The sequence below is a fragment of the Thermobia domestica genome, chromosome 3 (assembly GCF_964235325.1).
Source record: "Thermobia domestica chromosome 3, izTheDome1.hap1.1, whole genome shotgun sequence".
Classification (NCBI taxonomy): Eukaryota; Metazoa; Arthropoda; class Insecta; order Zygentoma; family Lepismatidae; genus Thermobia; species Thermobia domestica.
The window spans coordinates 163,202,366-163,223,201 of NC_137456.1; the positions used below are offsets into that span (position 1 = coordinate 163,202,366).

Genomic DNA, 20,836 nt, shown 5'->3' on the forward strand with positions numbered 1-20,836 from the left:
GGGGGTGTCACTATACGTCTGAGCAACCCCCAAAAATATGGATTCGACATAAATTCTACTACTTTTACATGTCCCGGTGAACCACCCCTCAGACCCCCTTGGTTCGTATTGTGAAAAAATCTCCTCTGGCCCCCACCAACCCCCAACCAATACCGCGAAAACTATGAATGTGACACTAACATCTGCCATTTTCTACTACTTTTTACATATGCCGGTAAAAGTCCCTATAATCCTCTGGTTCCAATTTTGAAAAAAACAATGCCTCTGGGCCACAGCCGATGGGGGTTGTATTTGAAAGTCAACGCCTGTGGAAGTATCACCATTCATCTCAGCGACAGCGAAAACTATGGATTTGACATCGGTCATTGTGGATTATTTTTACATGTCTCGTGATCCCCTTTATAAAGCCCCCCTTTCTTAGCTGATGGGGGCTAAATATGAAAGTAAACGCGGTCTTGAGTTTCACCATTGAGCTCAGCTATACCGAAAACTATGGATTTGACACTAATATCGGTCACTTTCCATTATTTTTACATGTCTCGCAATTCCCCACCCCCGGTGACTCCCGGCCCACATACAATGGTGGCTAAATTTGAAAATCATCGCCAATGAAAGTATCACCATTGATCTCAGCCACCGCGAAAACTACGGATTTGACATCGGTCATTGTGGATTATTTTTACATGTCTCGTAATCCCCTTTATAAAGCCCCCCTTTCTTAGCTGATGGGGGCTAAATATGAAAGTAAACGCGGTCTTGAGTTTCACCATTGAGCTCAGCTATCCCGAAAACTATGGATTTGACATTAATATCGGTCATTTTCGATTATTTTTACATGTCTCGGAATTCCCCCCTCTGGTGACCCAAGGCCCGCATACAAGGGTGGATGAATTTGAAAGTCATCGCTAATGGTAGTGTCGCCATTGATATCAGCAACCGCGAAAACTATGGATTTGACACTAATATTGGTCATTTTGGATTCCTTTTACGTTTCGGTATCCCCCCCCCCGCCGTTGACCCGCGGCCCACAGCCCAACACGGTGAATTTGGAAGTTAATGCGATCGGAGTTTCACCATTGATCTCAGCGACCGCGAAAACTATGAAATCGACACTGATATCGTTCTACTTTTACATGTCCCGGTAAACGCCCCCCTGAGACCCCCTGGTTCGAATTTTGTTGAAAACGCTTTGCCTTGGCGTGGGACCTGGACCAAGGTATCTTTGACCAAAATTTGGTAACTCTCGGTCGACTTTTCTGGTTCCCAGGCCGGTCCCGGTAAACGTCCCCTGGAGACCCTCTAGTAAGGAATTAAAAAAAAACTCTTCGTCTTGGTCTGGGGCCTAGACCAAGCTACCCGTGACCAAATTTTGAAAAGTTTCGGTCCACTCGTTTCGTCCACAGGCCGCACAAAGATAGACAGACAGACACACGAACAAACTCTATTTTATTTATATTAGAAAGGTCAGATCCGCCGTTATTGTATTAGTGCGGTGCTTGAGCAATTGACCGTAGAAATTCAAACTCCGATGAGTGATAATTTTATAGGCTTGTTTTATTACAAGTTTAAACTCTTTAGTCAGTAGAGAAGAGGGCGTGAATCATGGGTCAGAGTTGATGACAATGGGTTTTGGTGGGTCTGTGGGTCGCAGTGGGTAAGAGTGGTTTATGGTGGGTGGTGGGTCAGAGTGGGTCACGGTAGGTCGTGGGTCACGACAGGTGGTGAGTCAATTGGTCGTGGCTAAAGTTTTCATTGCCCCACGCCCTCTCTGAACTACAGTGTTGAAAATTAATCAGTGAAAATCAATTGCAATTGATCAATCAATTGAAAGTAATTGCTGTGGAAATCAATTGCAATTGAATCAATTACCAATTAATTTCAATTGCAATTGAATTACAGAATTCAATTGCAATTATTTCCACTGCAATTACTTTCAATCAATTGATCAATTGCAATTGATTCTCCTTTTTCAATGGCCAACTGCAATTAACAATTAACCATTACTTATTTCAATTGTTAATTGCAATTAACAATTAAATTTACAGATTAATTGTTAATTGTTAATTCAATTGAAATTTGCCCAACACTGGTTATACTACCACTCCCTGAAATAAATGTATCACAACTCTATTCCAAAGAATACACCTCAATACATGAAGAATATCGTAATTTATTAACAGCATTATTTTCTAAATTTCAGTTTGTTTCTGTTCCAATGTCTTTATTTCTCTTGTGTTGCCCATTGCCTGAACTTGGAATATATCACACTGAAGTCATAATTAATAGAAACTTGGCTTCTATCATTCTTCCATCTACTTCAGTTGTTTGATTCTGAAATACTAGGCATTACCGTCTTCAACACTTAAAAATATTTCTCAATTAATGTAGAAGTCAAAGAATGGAAAATAAAACTTCCTCTTGAAGATTAAAATATAAAATTTTCTAAATTGAAATCTCCACTAAGTATCTGTTTAGTCAGCTTAATTGAAATAGCTTCTATATTGCTATTTCTGGTGTCTATGTTTAGAGTTATAAGCGATTCCTAGTAAAGAAGATTTAACTAAAATTTTATATTGAACAATTTTAAGCTATTTTTTTTTCTTAATTGTATACCAAATATTAAAAAGAGACTTGTTTTTCACTCAATAATGTAAATGACTTTCTAAACAAATAAATATGTTGTTTGTTGCATTTTTTGCTATGTTACATACGTATATTGTTACTTTTTTTTATCATGTTGTACATAGTTACCGTAGATAATGAAATCGAAAAAAAAAATGTGTGCGTATATATATTTAGCGCAATATGGAATACATGGACATTCATAGGAATCACCGGTAAGTTAGATTAGTTTTGAAGCAAAAGCTTTTAATGTTCACGGAAGTTAAATTATTTAACCACTTCCTTACATACCTAAAAATAGCAGAAATTGTATCTACCTTTAAGGATACGTTTTAAAAAATCTTAATAGTTTTTGCAGTATTCGGGATTTTTTTAAATAACGATGCTTTAGACTGAATGGATATATAAAATGTACTAGGTGTAATGTATATAATATAGCATTTCTTAATACTATAACCAATATAATATATAAATTGACTTAATACCCAACATTTTGTATTCAATCGGTAGTCTAGCCTGGAACTGGACAACACAGACGTACGAAGACATATCAGCTTTATTGAGAATAGCTAGTACCATGAAGAGGTTTTCAAATTAAAATGAGTCCAAATTACTACTACTATTATTATTAATGTTGTTATTATTCCCGAGATTAATGGCACAATAAACTACCAAAAATAACAAGAAATACAAAAGATAAAGGCATTTAAGTAACCCTAATTAAAAGGCATAGACTGGTTTATATTTTATATATAAGCTTGAAAGCATTAGAGTTAGTAATGGAATAGATATTTTAGTATATATGATACTATATACGTCACGAATGTATAAAGGAACACTTAAAATGAAGAAACTGAGCGCAGGAGTTGTTTGAGAAATAAAATTAATATTAGAGACAAGAAAGAATGGATAATTATGACCGTTACACAGATATCTTCATACATGTTGATTAATATTCCTCTGATAATTAATTTTGGTATTTTAAAACACTTCAACCAGATCTCACTACGTGTTGTTCCACTGTAGTAATTTAGGAATAATCTTCAGTTAGAGACGATAATCGTTTATTTATTTAACGGATATCACTACGCAATGCTGATATAAAAATACATCCCGTACCATACAGTGATAGCCTGTAGTCTGAATAATCGAATATCCTAACAAACGTCATTCAGAAATTGATTTCCTCTCAATATGGAAACTGCAAATAAATTAGGTGATTGAAGAAATATTAAGAACTAATGGCCAGTAATAGTAGTCAATACATTCCAGAAGATATTTTAAATTTTAATACGTGAGCGAATGTATATCACTTTTAAAAAAAATCACAACATGGGTTGTACAAGGGTAAATATATTGCCAAGTCTTTCAGCAATATTTTACATACTTAGCAGTTAATTTTTTATACATTTAATAGATTTTCTGTTGATCCTATCTATAGATATAGACATACAAATGTCAAACTATTTTGACTCCATACATCATAAACTTAGTAAATTAGCTAACATAGATCAGTCATCATTATATTGTAATTGGATCGAGAATTATTTATCAAATAGAAGATGCAAAGTAAATTTCATTCAAGTGGCTTCCATCTAAGATCGATTATATATATATATATATATATATATATATATATATATAGATATATAGATATATATAGATATATAGATATATATAGATATATAGATATATATATAGATATATATATATATAGATATAGATATATAGATATATAGATATATATAGATATAGATATATATATATATATATATAGATATATATATATAGATATATAATATAATATAATATAAAAGGTATATCACAAAAATCATGGTTATTTATTAAATAACGGATACTACAAAAAATTCGATTCTTAAAATATGTGATGCAAAACGCTTGTTAACAATCAACTGTGAAAAAATTAAGTTTATGAAAAATTAAGTTATCAGACGCAATACGATGTTAGCAAATGCTTAATTAATTGACCGCCAGTAAAAGAAACTAAAAAATTAAAGACTTCATAGTATGGTTGAAAACATTTGAAATTTGGTAAATACACAGGATGTCGGAAAAGTAACGGAACGTTTTCTTTACAGATAATCACTAGCTCCATCTATTGAAGCAACGTACCGTCGGAATGCTGGATATCTGCTCAACAATACAAGCTTACAATTATGAGAACAGTTTAACGGATTGTCAAGTTATAGCAGGAAAAGTGAGGTGTATCTGGTGTAGTGTTGTAAAATTTCTGGAAATTTTGAATCTGTTGGTAAAAAAGGTTTTACCGGTTTCTTTTCGAAAAAAATGGAAAAATTGGGAAAATAACAAAACTCTTTGTTGTAGGTTAATTTTACAAGTAATGGGACTTTTTTTTCGAACGCGTGAAAAAGTAAGTTGAGAAATTTCAATATTACGAATATTTAAGAAAAAGAAGCATTCGGAAATAAAGCTGTTGTAATTATTATTGAAAATTAATAGCCTGCACTCATTCCTTTATGTACTTTTTAGTCGTTTATTCGTGGTTGTGCATTAATTACAGAAATTTTACAGTTGCATACACATCTACCATCATGAAACGTTTCTGTTGCAGCACATGGGGTTCTTGAATGAAACTGAGTTCTTAATGTGCTCTTTAATCTGGTGAAAGATTGTTAATTTTAACCAAATTACTTCTTAAAAGAGAGAGCAGTAAGCAAATTTCGCTAATAGTCATACACTGAAACATAACTATTATTTAATATTCTAATATAGGCTTTTATATAAACTTTATGTACAAAATTTGTACGTGAACAAATATCTGTTTTCTAGTGCGACAAATTATCTATAAGATGAAAGTGACTATATTTGAAACTTAAAAACTCTTGAACAACCAGACCGATCTCAATAAAATTTTCGACGTAAATAAGGTTCGGACCTGGGATAGTTTTTATCACTTCACTTTGAAGGTGTCATTTGGAGAAAGGAAGGGGGAATATATATTGAAATTGCCTATATTAGTGTCGAATATATAGTTTTCGGGGTCGTCACTGAGGTGAACAGTGACACTTTTCATGCCGTTTTAAATTCAAATTCATTTCTGCAAATTGTGGGAGGGGAAGATATTTAAAAATGATTGAAAATTGCCGATATTAGTGTGGAATCCATAGTTTTCGGTGCTGCTTGGATGAACAGTGACATTTCCAACACCGTTTAAAACCAAATTCATCCCCACAACTTGGGTGCGTGGAAATGACCGATATTAGTGTCGAATCCTTAGTTTCTGGAGTCGCTGAGATGAACAGCAACACTTCCGATGCCGTTTAAATCCAAATTCAGCGCCGTAACTTGGGGGCAGGGGAGGGGAAAAATATATAAAAATGATTGATATTAGTGTCGAATACATAGTTTTCGGGGTCGCTGAAATGAACAGTGACGCTTCCGATGCCGTTTAAATACAAACTGAGTCCCTATTAATACTCTTAAAGGGAGAGGGTGACTATAAAAGTAATTGAAAATAGCCGGTACTAATGTCGAATTCATAGTTTTTGGGGGTCCCTAAGTTCATTGGTGACAGCTTTGGTGCCCTTTATGTTCAAGATTAAACGTATTCTCCCCGTGCGAAGAACGAGTATTTGGCTAGTCTTTAATAATAACGAACAGAAGTTTTAAAAGTTAAATTCTTTAATTATATAAAGGTAACCAAGAAAGTTCCGCTGCTTTTTGTGGAGGTCTGTATTCAATTGGCCCTCACACCGTGAGTTGAATGCGAATGGAGATAAGGCGAAGGCCAATTGTTGGTGTGGATATATCCAACATACTACCTGGTTGTGGCAGTTGAGTTACACTGTGAATTTTCGTTAATACAGAGTGAACATGGGACCTCCATAGAGCGTCATAAGGACGTGTATACTGTAAACGTTCAAACTGGGATAAAACGCCGCTGCAGCGGGGCGAAGATATGCCAAGCCTGTGGTGAGGGTGTCGTGATTACGTGGACAGTACAGCGTGTTTTAACAAGTTTAAGGACGGTGACGAGATACTCGAAGACGCACCACGTGCCGGAAGACCAACACATGTACAAAATGAAGATCTTCAGGCAGCAATTGAGGCGAACAGTGGCCAGACATGTAAGGAACTGGAACTACAATTCAGTGTGTTAGAAAAGAATCGGCAGCACCATCAACTGTGGAAACACTAAAAGTTGGGTCGATCGGTCCCACATAATTTGACCCTACCAGAAGGCAACGCGAGCAGACACCTGTGTTTAATTGCTGTCTCGTCTCAGATAGGAGCTATTTCTGTACAGGATGTTGACATGTGGTGAGAAGCGAGTCTTGTACGATGCTCCACGGCGCCGTCATCATTGGTTAGCATCCCATGAACCAGGGAGTAATCTACACCCCCCCCCCCCAACACACCCCTAACACCCCTCCAAATTTCTTTACACACACTCCTGGATGGAAAAGGAATACTCCCCCAAATCCAATTGTATCAATCAGTATCATATAGGTTATTTATTACATCGAGTTAAAAAAGGTTTAGCGTTTAGGAAAGAAGGCAATATTCTTATTTATTTATTTCACTTCAAAATACGAAGCGACCTCGTTCTGATGTACGGCTTCGAGAACCACATGAAATCATTGTTTCGGGCGATATTTCGATCGAAACAATTGACAAAACAGACCGCGGATACCTACCCTCCTGGGCTCCGCGGTCGTTTCCGAGAAAAGAGGTTGATGGGCAGATGCAGATGCTTGAAATTGGCAACATCTTGAGCGGTCATTCACCTACCTCCTCCTCAATAAGGAAAAATGTGACAATATAGTAATAAGCCTATACCAGATTCAGTTGGTAAGTGCTACTCTGCAACAGGCTCACAACCAGAGGGGGCTAAAGAGGGACTGCCCCCCCTAAATTTTTCATGTCCCCTCCAGACCTCAATACAAAATGCACAATTTAGATATTTGTAAGAGAATTTTTAATGACTTGGCCCCTCCTAACATATTCATGGACCCCAAAGCCCTGTGGCTGGTTTCGAGCCTGCTCTGCAAGTGGTGTATCAACGAACGGAGGGTGTAGTCAAAACGTTTTTAGAAATGAAGAGATCGATCGAAGTAAGAATTATATATTTTTTAGACTGAGTCTAGTGTTATGCAGGAACGCATTTGGCGCTAGCTTAATTTTTGTAAAGTATATTTTTATTTACGTAAATTCATTGAGCGGAACAGGGCTCATAGCGAGTCACTTTTTTAAACTAAAATTTACATTTTTTTCAAGTTGGTCACTAAAAGTTACTTTTTCTTTTTTTTTCAAATTTCTCACTAAAAGTTACTTTTTTGAGAGGTAAAGTGACTTTTTTCGTGTGATTTATGTTTCGCATTGGCAGTTTTCTAAGAAAAATATAAAAAAAATGGAAAAAGGCAGAAACTTGTTACTCATTACTCTTCTGAAAGCTTCAGTACTTGCTGCCACATATGAAACAGTCAGCTTTCTTCTCACTTCAGCTTCTATTCTTTCTAAAGCACAGTGGACAGTTGGTGAATGCTTAAGCTCTCAAAGTGAGGTTGAGAACCCTTCTGTGTCTATAATTTTTTCTATCATAATAATCTTTTAATTTTCTCTCGTAATAGTTAATGCCCCGTTCAACGTTGTGTGTGTGTGTTTGTGTGGTTCATCATGTTCGTCTTGTGCTATGCTTCTTGTATGTTGTTCTTAAGAGTAGGTGATGAATTCAAATATTTCACGTTTTTGAGAACATTAATGCGAAGTTAAATATAATGTCTGGGATGAAGAAATTCGGAAATAGGCCAGAACTGGTTCCACTTACTCAGAAGCTTTTTATATCTGCTAAGTCTGCTTACCGTAACTACAAAGCATACTTTGAAAACCTAAGAAAGGAGGAAGCTCAAAAAGAAGAAGTAAAGAAGAAACAAAAGAACAAACAAAGAGAGAGGTGTTGGAGAAATTGACAAAGGGAAAAAGAGGCATGATGAGATTTTGGTCACTTTTTCGTGTGCTTTTGGCCATTTTTGGTCCTTTTGAACTATTTACAAGAGGTCAGACCACTATGAGCCCTGGGATTATTAAAATTAGGGTATATTAAAGAAGACAAAACAGAAAGATACAACATATTTATAAATTGAAAAACTGAATTTCTGGAAAACAACTAAATCAATGAATAATTTTCTTATGAAAGATATTGAGAGCCAAAAACGTAGCTAGGAAGGGGCAGGAACGGAGATTAAGACATCAAATAATATTACAACAATTAACGTTAATAACAGGGTTAGAACATTAAAATAATGAAATCGGGACTATGTACAGTATTAATTACTAAACGAATGTGATTTCAGCATGGGACGAGGGAATTTTTTCCCAATTAATATTTTGAAAAAAAAAATCACCCACTAAAACTTGCTGGGGTGAATAAATTGAAATAATAGCAGAATTTTGCAAAATAATTAGATTACAATAATTCGTATGTAATCAATTCACATGTAACTACTGGGTAAAATAGTGGAGGGTAATTCCTAATACAGTGAAACCTCTCTTAACGGGCATCTCTCAATAGTGGACATCTTCGTAAGAGGACAAACTTTCTTATTCTTCCATGCCATAAATATGTGTGGTGTAGTGTTATAAAAAAAGAGAGAACCCTTCCTTTTAGGGACACCTCTCATTTACGGACAAATAATCGGTTCCATCGATGTCAGTTTTGAGAGGTTTCACTGTATTACTTAGTTTAATAATAATAATAATAATAATAATAATAATAATAAATGCTCAAATGTGTGAACTTACTTTATTGAACCTACCACTGCGAAGAGCTGATATTATTATTATTATTAGTAGTAGTAGTAGTAGTAGTAGTATTTCAATAGTTGCGTAACAAAATATACTGTTTTCTTGTTTGAGTTTGTTTAAAAATTATATCACTATTCTGAGAGCACACCCCCCTTTTATTTTGAACACCCCCCAAGTAAACATTTCTGGCGTACTTACTGCCATGAACCAGTTCCAAAACAGCCGAAACCAGTACTGCACCAGAAGAAGGCCCTCCTGTGTGTTTGGTGGACTGCTCGCGGTATCTTGCACCGGGAACTGCTACCAGCTGGTCAGAGTATCAGTGCAACTGTGTGCTGTCAGCAGTTGAGCCGTGTCAAGAAAAACTCAAAACTCTGGAACCAGCACGTCTGAATCGCAAAGGGGTCCTCCTGTTACAGAACAACGCTAATCCCCACATAGCTAGGATGACCCGGTACTTTGGATGGGAAACACTATTGCATCAGCCATACTCCCTGGCCATTGCACCGTCCGATTATTACCTCTTCCATTCCTTGGACAATCATCTTAGAGGACGCCAGTTCAAATCCCTAGTACAGGTGCAAAATGCACTTTTGATACCTTCTTCGCTTAACGGCCCACTAAGTTGTGCCGCAATGGAATCCATGGTCTTCCAGAACGTTGGCAGAAGGTCGTCGATGCTGATGGGGACTATCTTGATCTTTCAGTTACGTCTTAGGTGACATATCGCTGTTCGAAGGTGGTGGGTGAAAAAGCGACAGAACTTTCTTGGTTACCTTTATATTTCTCGCTGCTCAAATTTGCGCACTTGGGCGGTGTATGGGTGTATGTGTAAATATCATATCTCTCTTTGAGTTTTTCGAATAATACAAATAATAAAGAAGAATTTTACCAGAAATCAGAAAACTAAAAAGTAAAATTAAAACTTGTTGCTTAAGTATTTTTCCTGCTAGCAAAATACATTGTATATATGCTGCAGACATGTTACAGCAAATAAGATTAGCATCAGGTGAAGTAATAGTTTTTAAATTATTTTTTCCAGTTTTTGCCAATATTTCCAAACAAAATATTTTCTGATGGATTCAAAATTTCCAGAAATTTTACATAACACAAGGAAGATACGCATCTCCTTAAGAGCCTGCCTTACTAAAAATAAACAAAATTTACCATTTTTCTTTTGCTTGTTTATTCATCAGTGAAAGGAGATAATGAAATGCAAGTCACCACAATCATAGATAATGCTATTCTACAACAGAAATTATGAACCTGAAGAATATTCAGTGTTGCCATCCATATAAATTACAGTGTTGCCAGAAAACAATTTCCCTAAGATCTAAGTTAAGGCAACGAGTAGAGGAACAAACTCAACTGCATTTGGTTACGTATCATATTGTTTTGGTTTCCTGTGAACTACTTTTTAAATAATAGTTGTATTTAGCAAAATAGTTTTAACATATAGTTATTAAAGCTAAATAATAATGTTAATTAAAAAGTAGTTCACAAGAAACCAAAACAACATGAGGAATGAACTCAACTGCATTTGATTACTAATCTGATGTCACTAATCTGATGTCAGCTCATCACAAAAACACAATGAAGCAAAGAGCAATATTAAATTTTGTTTCAAGCTAAATAAAACATTTACACAAATATTGGAAATGATGAAACAAGTGTACGGTAATAAGTGCTTATCTCATACACGTGTGTTTGAGTGGTATACGCGATTCCGGGACTGTCGTAAATCCTTGGAAGACTACTGAAAGCCAGGCAGACCGGAAAACAAAAATCGCGATGAGTTGGTGGAACAAATGCGTGAAATGATAGCCCACGATGCGAATTCGACTGTGAGATGAATGGCGAAGGAATCAAATACGATGAAAGACATAATTCACGAAGTTTAACAAAGGATTGAAAAAAACGGAAAGTCTTTGCTCTATTTATCCTGCACACTTTATCTGACAACTAAAAACTTGCTCGCGTTGAACACAGCAAGGACCTGATTAAAACAGCCAGACAAAACAGAACATTCCTGGAATCGATTGTAACTGATGATAAAACTTGGTGCTTCAAGTACAACCCGCAAACGAAACGCCAAAGTGCTGTGTGGAAGTCCCCAGGTTCTCTAAAAGCGAAAAGAATGCGTTTTCACCTGAGAAGACAATGTTGATTTGTTTTTACGATTCCAAACGTATTATACTTTGGAAATTCGTTCCACAGGGTCAGACTGTTAGTGGTGAATATTACCTGTTAGTGAATGTGATGGAGCGTTTGTGGAACCGAATCGTCCGCTTAAGGCCCGAGTATCGAGCGCCAGGTAGTTGACCTTTATTGCACGACAATGTACCATGTCACAGAATGTCGCAGTTTGTGACCTTTTCGTTGAAAAACAAATCTGTGTGCTTCCACTTCTCCGTATTCGCTATGATTTATCGCCATGTGACTATTTCCTATTCCCAAAATTAAAATTGGCCCTGAAAGGAACATTTTGTGACAATGTTACACACGTCCAGTCTGCCGTGAGGAGGGTCATTGAGGCGATTCCAGAAAAGGACATTAAAAACTATGCTAGCATTGGTTGAACCTGCCCAGCGGTGTATTGATGCGGAACGGAGATATTGTTAATAAAAAGAACTACAGTTCATAAAATACCTTTTCTTTAAAAAAAAATTTAAAAGGTTCCATTATCTCGCCGACTTAATGTGTACATTAATGATATAGCACAAGTGGCTTCAAGAACTGTAAATTTCATATTCAAAAATTGACCTTTTTTTTTTTTTTTTAACTACAGTTCATATTTATGTAAGATACATGTTATATATCAAGATTAGAATCTAAAATATTAAGTCCATGAAGTTAGTAAACCAAATGGAATCTTGAGGAAGTGTTTAGTTAGATTATGTCGTGAAGTATAACGACTACTATTCAATTACTTATAAACACTGGAAAAAGTTGGGGACAGCGAAGGTACAAGTATTAAGTGATAAGAAGAGAATTTTATTTATTTATTTATTTTGAAATCTAAGCTTACGTAGAAATCATAGTGAATATTACTTACAGAATATATGTATTGAAGTGCCAACATATAACACTAAAAATCAACCAACGGAGATTAATGATCTGAACATCTTAAATTTTAAGATTAGCCAAACCTGCAATAGTATACTTTGAAATGTCCTAAAAGTTACCTTAAAACTATTTCTAATATCGTGTATTCAATCTCGAGGAAATAAAATATTGTGTATTAACAATACGACTAGGATAATAATCTGCTGATTTTTTTTTAATTATATATATATATATATATATATATATATATATATATATATATATATATATATATATATATATATATATATATATATATATATATGTGAGTTTTCTTTACTTTGTTTTGCGTAGCAACTTGCTAAACAACTTTAGATTTGCATCGTAATTTAGTTTTGTGTCGCACTTTCGGTAGCAAAGGAATTATTAATATAGTATTATTTATTTTACTATTCCCCGTATACCTGAAATAAAAAATAAGCATTTCTTGTATATAAAAAACAAGTATAATGATAAAGAAATTCAAATAAGAAGTACCAACTTGTCATCCTACAGAATGTCAAATATGATAAATGTTTTGAATGTGATCGTATGGAGATCTATTATAAGCTAAATCCGTAACGCTGTCCAGAAAGCTAATAGAATTGCTTAGTCCACAAAGTGATGAAGGAAAGAAACTTGATTGATTGAAGTTTAATGTTGACATCAGCATCGAGGCTATTTGTCCCCGTCACTATAAACATGACTAAACACGGACTGCCATAAATAAAATTTATGAACGAACATATTAAAATATAAGAAACAAAAAAAAAACTGCTGTAAAATAGAAATAAAAACCTAAAAGAAGAGATAATAAATATCTGAAAAACTCGCAAGTGTCAGCAGCAAGAATAACACGTGTCAGCAGCAGTTCGTGACGCTCTCTGAGATCTGAGTATTCAGGACATTCTACAAGAATGGGCTGAATACTCAGTGGATCGATATATTTGTCACAAGACGGACGACTCAAACTAAGCAGCAAAGAACTATGCGTCAAATGATTGTCCGATATGCAAACGCCTCCGGAGCACATCATCTCGAGTACTACTCTCAACATACTCGTTTTGCTCTTGGTGATGGAGTCTGTATTCTACCAAGAACCTTTTTGTTTCTTACGTCTTTGTTACTAGTTGTTTCATACATTCAAACAAATTACAAAATTAGAACTGAAACCCATACCTTACAAAGTATTTAGAGGAGGCATATATATTTGTTGAAAACTGAATATTAAATTGTAAAAGAACGAAGAGACGGAGAAGAAAATTTGAGAACTACAAATTTGTTGCGATATGTGCTTGCAACTACGGTTATTTAAACCCCCTCATTAGCTATATGGATATTGTGCATGTCTTTAGCGGGGAAAGCCAAATTTTTATTTTCGGCGGGAGCTCATGGGGTTCGGATCCCACGTCAAGCTTTAGATCTACTTTCTATATAATCTCGCTGCTAAAAAAAAGATGCTTAGCTCAAATCAAATCCAAAAATTATGTTAATCTCCAACTCAAGAATATTTATAGAGCGTAATGAATAGTGGTTTTCAACAGAATGAAATATGATGATGATGATAATGTTCCATCTTAATTACGACGTGAATCCATTTTCAGTTTTATTTTTTTACTTTATGTTCTAGACAAGTACTGATATGTGTTACGGGTAACAAAGTAAGTGTACAACACTTCTGAAAAAGTAATGTTGAGATATTAGTCCATTATGTTATAGATAAGTGTAATAATAAACATGCTAATTATGAAACTAGTAACAAAATAGCAACGTTTGTAAGTATATTCAGTAAGTTATAATGTTTGATCTTGGTCTAATGCATGTGCACTTAATATAAGCATATATTTATGAATACGTTTTGACATATATTAACTTTTTTTTTATTGTACTGAAAATTAGGCACACCAAATCGAGCGAGGAGAGAAGGCCGGGGTTCCATATTTACCAGTCAAACAAGCAGTGTTACAGAAGCAGCATCTGATGAAATTGATATTGATATTGACGAGCCACAACGGGTAACAAAGTAGGTATAAACAGCATTTCTGAAAACGTATTTTTGAATTTCAGCCCATTATATAAAACTTAATTTTAAAAAAATCTAATATATCAGATATCACAGATATTGTATGTTAATCCTTTTGTGCCGCCAGTGTGGCATTGTGTAATGTCTTGCGGTTTAATGGTCGCTAAGCCTCCATAACCATATACGTTAAATAATGATAGCAGAGGGAGTGAAAAAGTGCATGAGTGGACCAGGACTGAAACTTGGAATCTTCGGCGTACCGTGCCGATACGTTAAGCACAACTCTACCCAATCCGCTCCCAGAACAGCCATACAGATACTCACTCTTGAAGTCTGCGCTCTTTCACTCAGACAATATGATTTGTATCATGACTTTTTGTTACACTTGCACAATACAGTGTCTATATTCAGAACATCTCGGATGGTTGTATTATCATTATTATTAACGAAAGAAGGAACCGATTTTTAACATACCAAATCTTCTGTAGGTACGAATTCAATGATACACAGTGATCGTTAATATAATGATAATACAACTGTCAGAGGTGTGCTGAATATAGACACTGGATCGTCCAAGCACAACAGGAAGATGTGGTACAGACCATGTGGTCTGAGTGAAAGAACACAGGCTTCAAGAGGGAGAGAAAAAATATGGCTATTCTGGGAGAGGACTGGATAGCGTAATGGTTAACGCATCGGCATGGTACGCCGAAAATCCCGGTTTAGTCATGCACTTTTTGATTCTTTGTGTATCTTCTTTGAATTTGCAGCTACAGAGGAGTTGGTGTTTTAAAAGTTGGTTTCCTCCTTTTGTTAATATTACGTTAAATAAGCTTGATCTGGAGCCTATTTTATTAAAAAGAAATACGTATATTGTCCTAATATCATGTGCAATAACTGAAATACTGTTTTAATTGTAAAAATTACTAGGAAATAAAGTTAGTTATTAGAGAAAATTCTAATATATTAGATAACTTCATTAGACATAAGTGAGAAAGCGTTTCATAAATCAGTCTAATATTTGCACTCTTAGAAACACAACTAATTCTGTTAGGCTTTTGAGTAGTAGCATTAGTCGAAACTATTGTTTGTAATGTTTCGGCAAGGACATATTATTATTATTATTATTATTATTATTTTCGAATTTATCTCTAAATAAGGTTAGAGTTTAGAAGAAGTAAACTACACAGGAGTACTTTGAAAAGAGACTTAAAAAGAAGGAACAATTGTAGTTCATGGCAAGTAGGAATCAGTGATCCGATTCACTGCTCCGATTATAAGTGGTTTGATTACGTGATAAATTATGTAATAAGTTGCAGATTCATTTTTGGAATGCTTGAGATGTAAAACATAAGTAAATCAGCCCAAACCAAATAGGAACTTTAATATTGAGAAATAATGTTCCAAAACTCATTCTAATGTCTATATTGTAATCAACCTAATTAGCCGTTACGATAAAATAAATTAATTCCAACGAAAACAAAGCTATAATAACTTTTGCTAATTCAAACTGTGAATTCAAAATTTTAGCTGCCTTTTTAATTTTGTTTTAATATAAACATCGAAACAAATTAAACTGTAAGTCTATACGTTGACATTAGAAAAAGTATCTGATTTAAGTAATTTCACGAACATATCTACTCTTACCTTTGTGTTACGTACTTTCAACGTTATCAAACTATTTTATGGTTTTTCTATATAATATGCTTCAAGAAATCAATCACCCAAAATTAGTTAAGCAAAATTAACAGGTTATTTTTAGCATAAACATTTAATCATTTATTGCACATCTCATAGAAATACCAATAAAAAGTTAGTATTAAATATCAGAAAAGAACCAATAATTTTGTAGCATTTACACATATTAGAAGCAAATGAATTGATTAAATGAATTATAAACTAATTTATATCACAGCCAGAACTGAAACTGCTTGAATCCAGAAAGAACTATGAAAGAGCTATGCCTTAACGAATGGAGGAGCGTTTGCTATAAATTATAATAAAGTCAAAGTTAAACGGAGCTGTTTCGATAGTTATAGGATATATGATCCTTTGCAATAGGGTTATGATACTTCTTGTGAATAACAATATTGGTTTGAGAAATAAGTGCACCATTAACCGATGAAAAAATTACAAGTTTCCTAGTTAGTAAAGTAAGAAAAGGAAGGTTTATTTTTAACTTTTTCTTTCCCAATTGTATTACTCAACAAAGGAATTTCAGTTAGAAACAATTGCAGATTTAAACTTGACATATGCAATGTATTTGTAAGTTTTATATCAAAAATAATCTGAATAATGCTTCGTTTTAATGAATTTTAGCCGATATTTCCAATACGTCCCACGGGTACACTTCTTCTGGGCTAACGCTTAACAATACTATCCTCTATGCTGTTATTTACATGTTTGTTATAACAGTGGTTTGAAAGAATATGCACTTGCTTAATATTATAATAGTTAGTGCACTAACCCTAAGTGTTATCTACTCGATATTTTTTTTAATTAATTTCTAGTTCTGTGATCTAAGTTTCATATGTCTTCCAACACTATATGAGTTTAAATCCTGTATTATTCGAATTGATTGCTACTGTAAAATATATAATATAGTAATATAAAATATACATTTTCCGGGTATTTTCAGAAATGAAATTTAATAACATATTTTCCTTACAGACTAACAGAAGCTCACAAAAATGCTATTAGAGCTATAAGAAAAATAAAATATTTTGTAGCTCGGCGAAAATTTCAGCAAGCACGTAAACCTTACGATGTCCGAGATGTTATAGAGCAATACAGTCAAGGGCATCTTAATATGATGGTGCGAATCAAGGTAAGAACAAAATTTGGGGTTTAGTTTGCTTTTTAAAATATAAAACAGTGTATGTACTGAATAATATGAATGAATGTTTAACAATGTATCAATCTGAATATTTGCTTTATTTAGAAAGTTATGTTAAGAGTTAGAAAGCTTTCATAAATAAATAAATGAAAGAAGAGTAAAGCTGGAACATTTTTGTTTCATTAAAATGTCTTAAACATCAGGAACTTTCGTATCCCTATAATGTATTTGTTGAGCCATAACAAAAGATTGTAGCGTTGTAACTTCTACTGTATCTGAAGCTTTAAGGGACATGAATGGAACATGAATGGTAATGAAGATTATTATTAGATCTGAATCCACTGGGTATTCGTGTAGTTTAAGTGTTCTGAAGTGAATGTGAAAAAGGAGGACATCAAGGATTATATTTGTAATTTTATTCAGTTTTAGATGAAAAGGAAAATGGGATCTATATCTCAAGAAGGAATGCTTTACAGTTGATAGTTGGAAAATGGAAGAAAATTGTATAGACAATAATTTGGAATTGCCAGTCTTACGATCAAATCTGTTTCGGATTTACTTTCTCGCTACGAAAGGAAAATTCAAAATTTTAAAAATATTACATCTAAACAAGATATATCTATCTCTCAACATGTATAATTCAGACATCATCCTGGACTTGAAGTAAAAGTCAGACTAGAAGCGACAGTAATGAATCTTATACAAATAAGATACTTAAACTGTGAGCTGAACTTGAACGACGTGTCATCCATCCTAACTTCTTTTTATTTTTCAAAGTAAAAAAAAAAAAAAGGTTGGAAAGATATGAAAAAAGTATGAGATTAAACCGAAAATAATTAGGTTAGGTGGAATTTGGTTTAGTCAAATAAAATAAAATGCATAGTGATGAAAACTATAGAATAGTTAGTGGTAAACTTACTTGACTTTCCAGTACGAATAAATTCCACATTATATTCAGGAAAAAAATTAAGTTTTTTCTCCTATAAAAATCTTTATATGTTTTGTAATAGTGAAAGAAAAGAACTTTGATAAAAGAGAAAGAAACAGATTGTTGGAAAATCGTAAAGGTAAACAGAAAGTGTCATGAATTGGGCACATACCATAAGAAAAGGTATTATTACATATTATGTTGTGTAAACAATTGTTGTGTAGTTAGATTGAGGTAAGTTTTAGTAGTTGGCGATTTAAAAATAACTGTATTCTTAGTGGATTTTGTAAGTTAAGAGTATTGGAAATTATTGAGGTAATCAGTTAAAGAATCTGTAATTGTTACTAATCTTGTACGAATGAAAGAAGAAAGCCAGATAGGAATTGAAAACAAAGTCCGTTTGCAGTTCATGGTTTGGAAGTTTTCTTTATGGTAATAGCTGATGAAAACTTTGTACTTAAATAAGCTCTTAAATAATTATCGAGCTGGTTGCAGTTTCCGCTTATCTTTAAACTATAGATTCAATCAGATAAATGTGCTAACATTACCATGGAACTTAAAAGTTAGATTTGATATACCAAACGTTAATTTTATTCAATAAAAACAGCAATTTCATATAAATTTCAATGGATTACTACAAAATGCAAGATAGGATTGACAGAGACACTAGTAAGGAAATCTTTATAGAAACGGAAAGAAAAGAAAGAGATATAATTGAAGTTTTCAGTGATTAAATTGATAATTATGGAATACAGAAAGATGTAAAAAAAAAAAAAAAAAAAAAAGAAAAAAAGAAAGAAAGAAAAAAAAGCACACCTTAAGTTGTTAGTACTTGCCTTAACCATCATATAGGGTATGCCAATAATAATAATAATAATAATAATAATAATAATAATAATAATAATAATAATAATAATAAAAAAACAGTCCAGTTAAGAGTTAATATCTCGCAAATAGCACCTGACATACCTCTAAGTTCAGTGGTTCATTAAATACTTCAAACTTGGAGGACTATCTTTAGTATTGAAAAAAAAAGTTAAGGAAGAAATCTGCTTTTTGCTCAACGCAGGTAGTTGTTGTAAAATAGCATCATTGGATATAATGGATAAGTATTCCTCAATCCTATTGGACATAATGCTACAATATGTATGAAAGTTGGAATCCCGACAGAAAGTACTGGTGCACCAAATTGAGCTGCGAGAAGTTGGTATTGAAAACTATTAGTTTGAGTTAAGCATGAAGTGTATAGTTTCATTTTGATGAACTTGAAGTGTTTATCCGTTCCGTCGTTTAGTTTTTTACATTATATTTTGATAGGACCTAAATAATAACCCTAGATTTTTCCAATAATTTTATCCTTCCTGTTTAATCCTAGCATCTAAGAGCCCCTTCGTAGCTAAGCGGTTAGCGTACGCGCTTTTGCCGTTGTACATCTGGGTTCAATTCCTGGCGGGTCTCATGTGGTTTGGATTCCACGTTAATCAATAGGTCTAAGTCTCATATAGCCTTGCTGCTGAGCAAGACGTTAAACTCATAATCCTAGTATCTGATGAAAGCTTGAGTTGTTTTGAAACGTCATGTGCAAGGATCAACATACTTGAATAGTGAGATTTCAAATCATTCAGTTCCAGTGTAAACAGCCATTCTTAAGATTAAATCCCATTATTATTTTGTAGTTTCTTCATTTTTTGCAGTTGTGGTATTACACTGGAAGATTTTATTTTATTTGTGATTAAGTTTTTATTGTGAATACCATTTTTAGGATAAGATTAAATAACAAAGTAGATGAAAAATTTAACTAAAAATTTCAGAGCTGTACATCAATATCCATTTTTTGTTAACTATTTTTGTTTCTCTCTATATACACTGTTCAGCCAAAACATTGACCACCTGCTACTTTTTGAACGAAGTCGTTAGTCTGACGTAAGAGATATGAGGCACAACAGAACCGTTCGTTCGATGGTCACACGGACCTTACTCAGTCGATTTGATATTTGTGCTTAGAATGGGAAAGGCCAATGGTGTTAGTTTTATTTAGGCCAGATTCTGATAACCACACGGCTGGAAACTAGCATCTCGGAAACAGCGCGACTGTTGGGTGTTCGCAAGCTACGTGGTTAGTGTTCCAAAGGGGGGAAATGGATGGTGAAATCAGCACCAAACCACAGGATATAGGGCAGCACATCAGATTAAAATGTCGGACGATGTTGACTGTCAAGGTTGATACAACAGGGTAGAGCAGAAACTTGGCACAATTAATACCAGACGTTAACAGTGGACAAAGCACGAGTGTATCTGAGCACACAGTTCACCGTACATTGTAAGATATGAGTCTCCACACCCGACGTCCTACACGTATATCAATGTTGATCATCCATGATGACTGAAATGAGCACACACCCATCGTCAGTAGACCGCAGTGCAATGGCACAACATTACATAGTCCGATGAATCAGCATACTGCCTTAATCATATTGGTGGAATCAGAATCAGTCATCTTCCAGGGCAACAGCTGCTACAGACACGTGCGCAATAGAATTGTGATAGACCAGTGGTG

The 20,836-nt window shown here is 34.2% G+C and overlaps 1 protein-coding gene across 4 annotated transcripts in view; it reads left to right on the top strand.

The window, feature by feature from the left end:
• Positions 1 to 20,836, top strand: part of LOC145680853 (potassium voltage-gated channel subfamily KQT member 1-like) — a 422,605-nt gene that overhangs the window by 394,388 nt on the left and 7,381 nt on the right. For all 4 annotated transcript variants that reach the window (XM_081751981.1, XM_081751982.1, XM_081751983.1 and 1 more), the window contains 2 exons: positions 14,392 to 14,515; positions 17,186 to 17,342. In XM_081751981.1, coding sequence (XP_081608107.1) covers positions 14,392 to 14,515; positions 17,186 to 17,342 — 281 coding nt within the window. The remainder of the gene's footprint in view (positions 1 to 14,391; positions 14,516 to 17,185; positions 17,343 to 20,836) is intronic.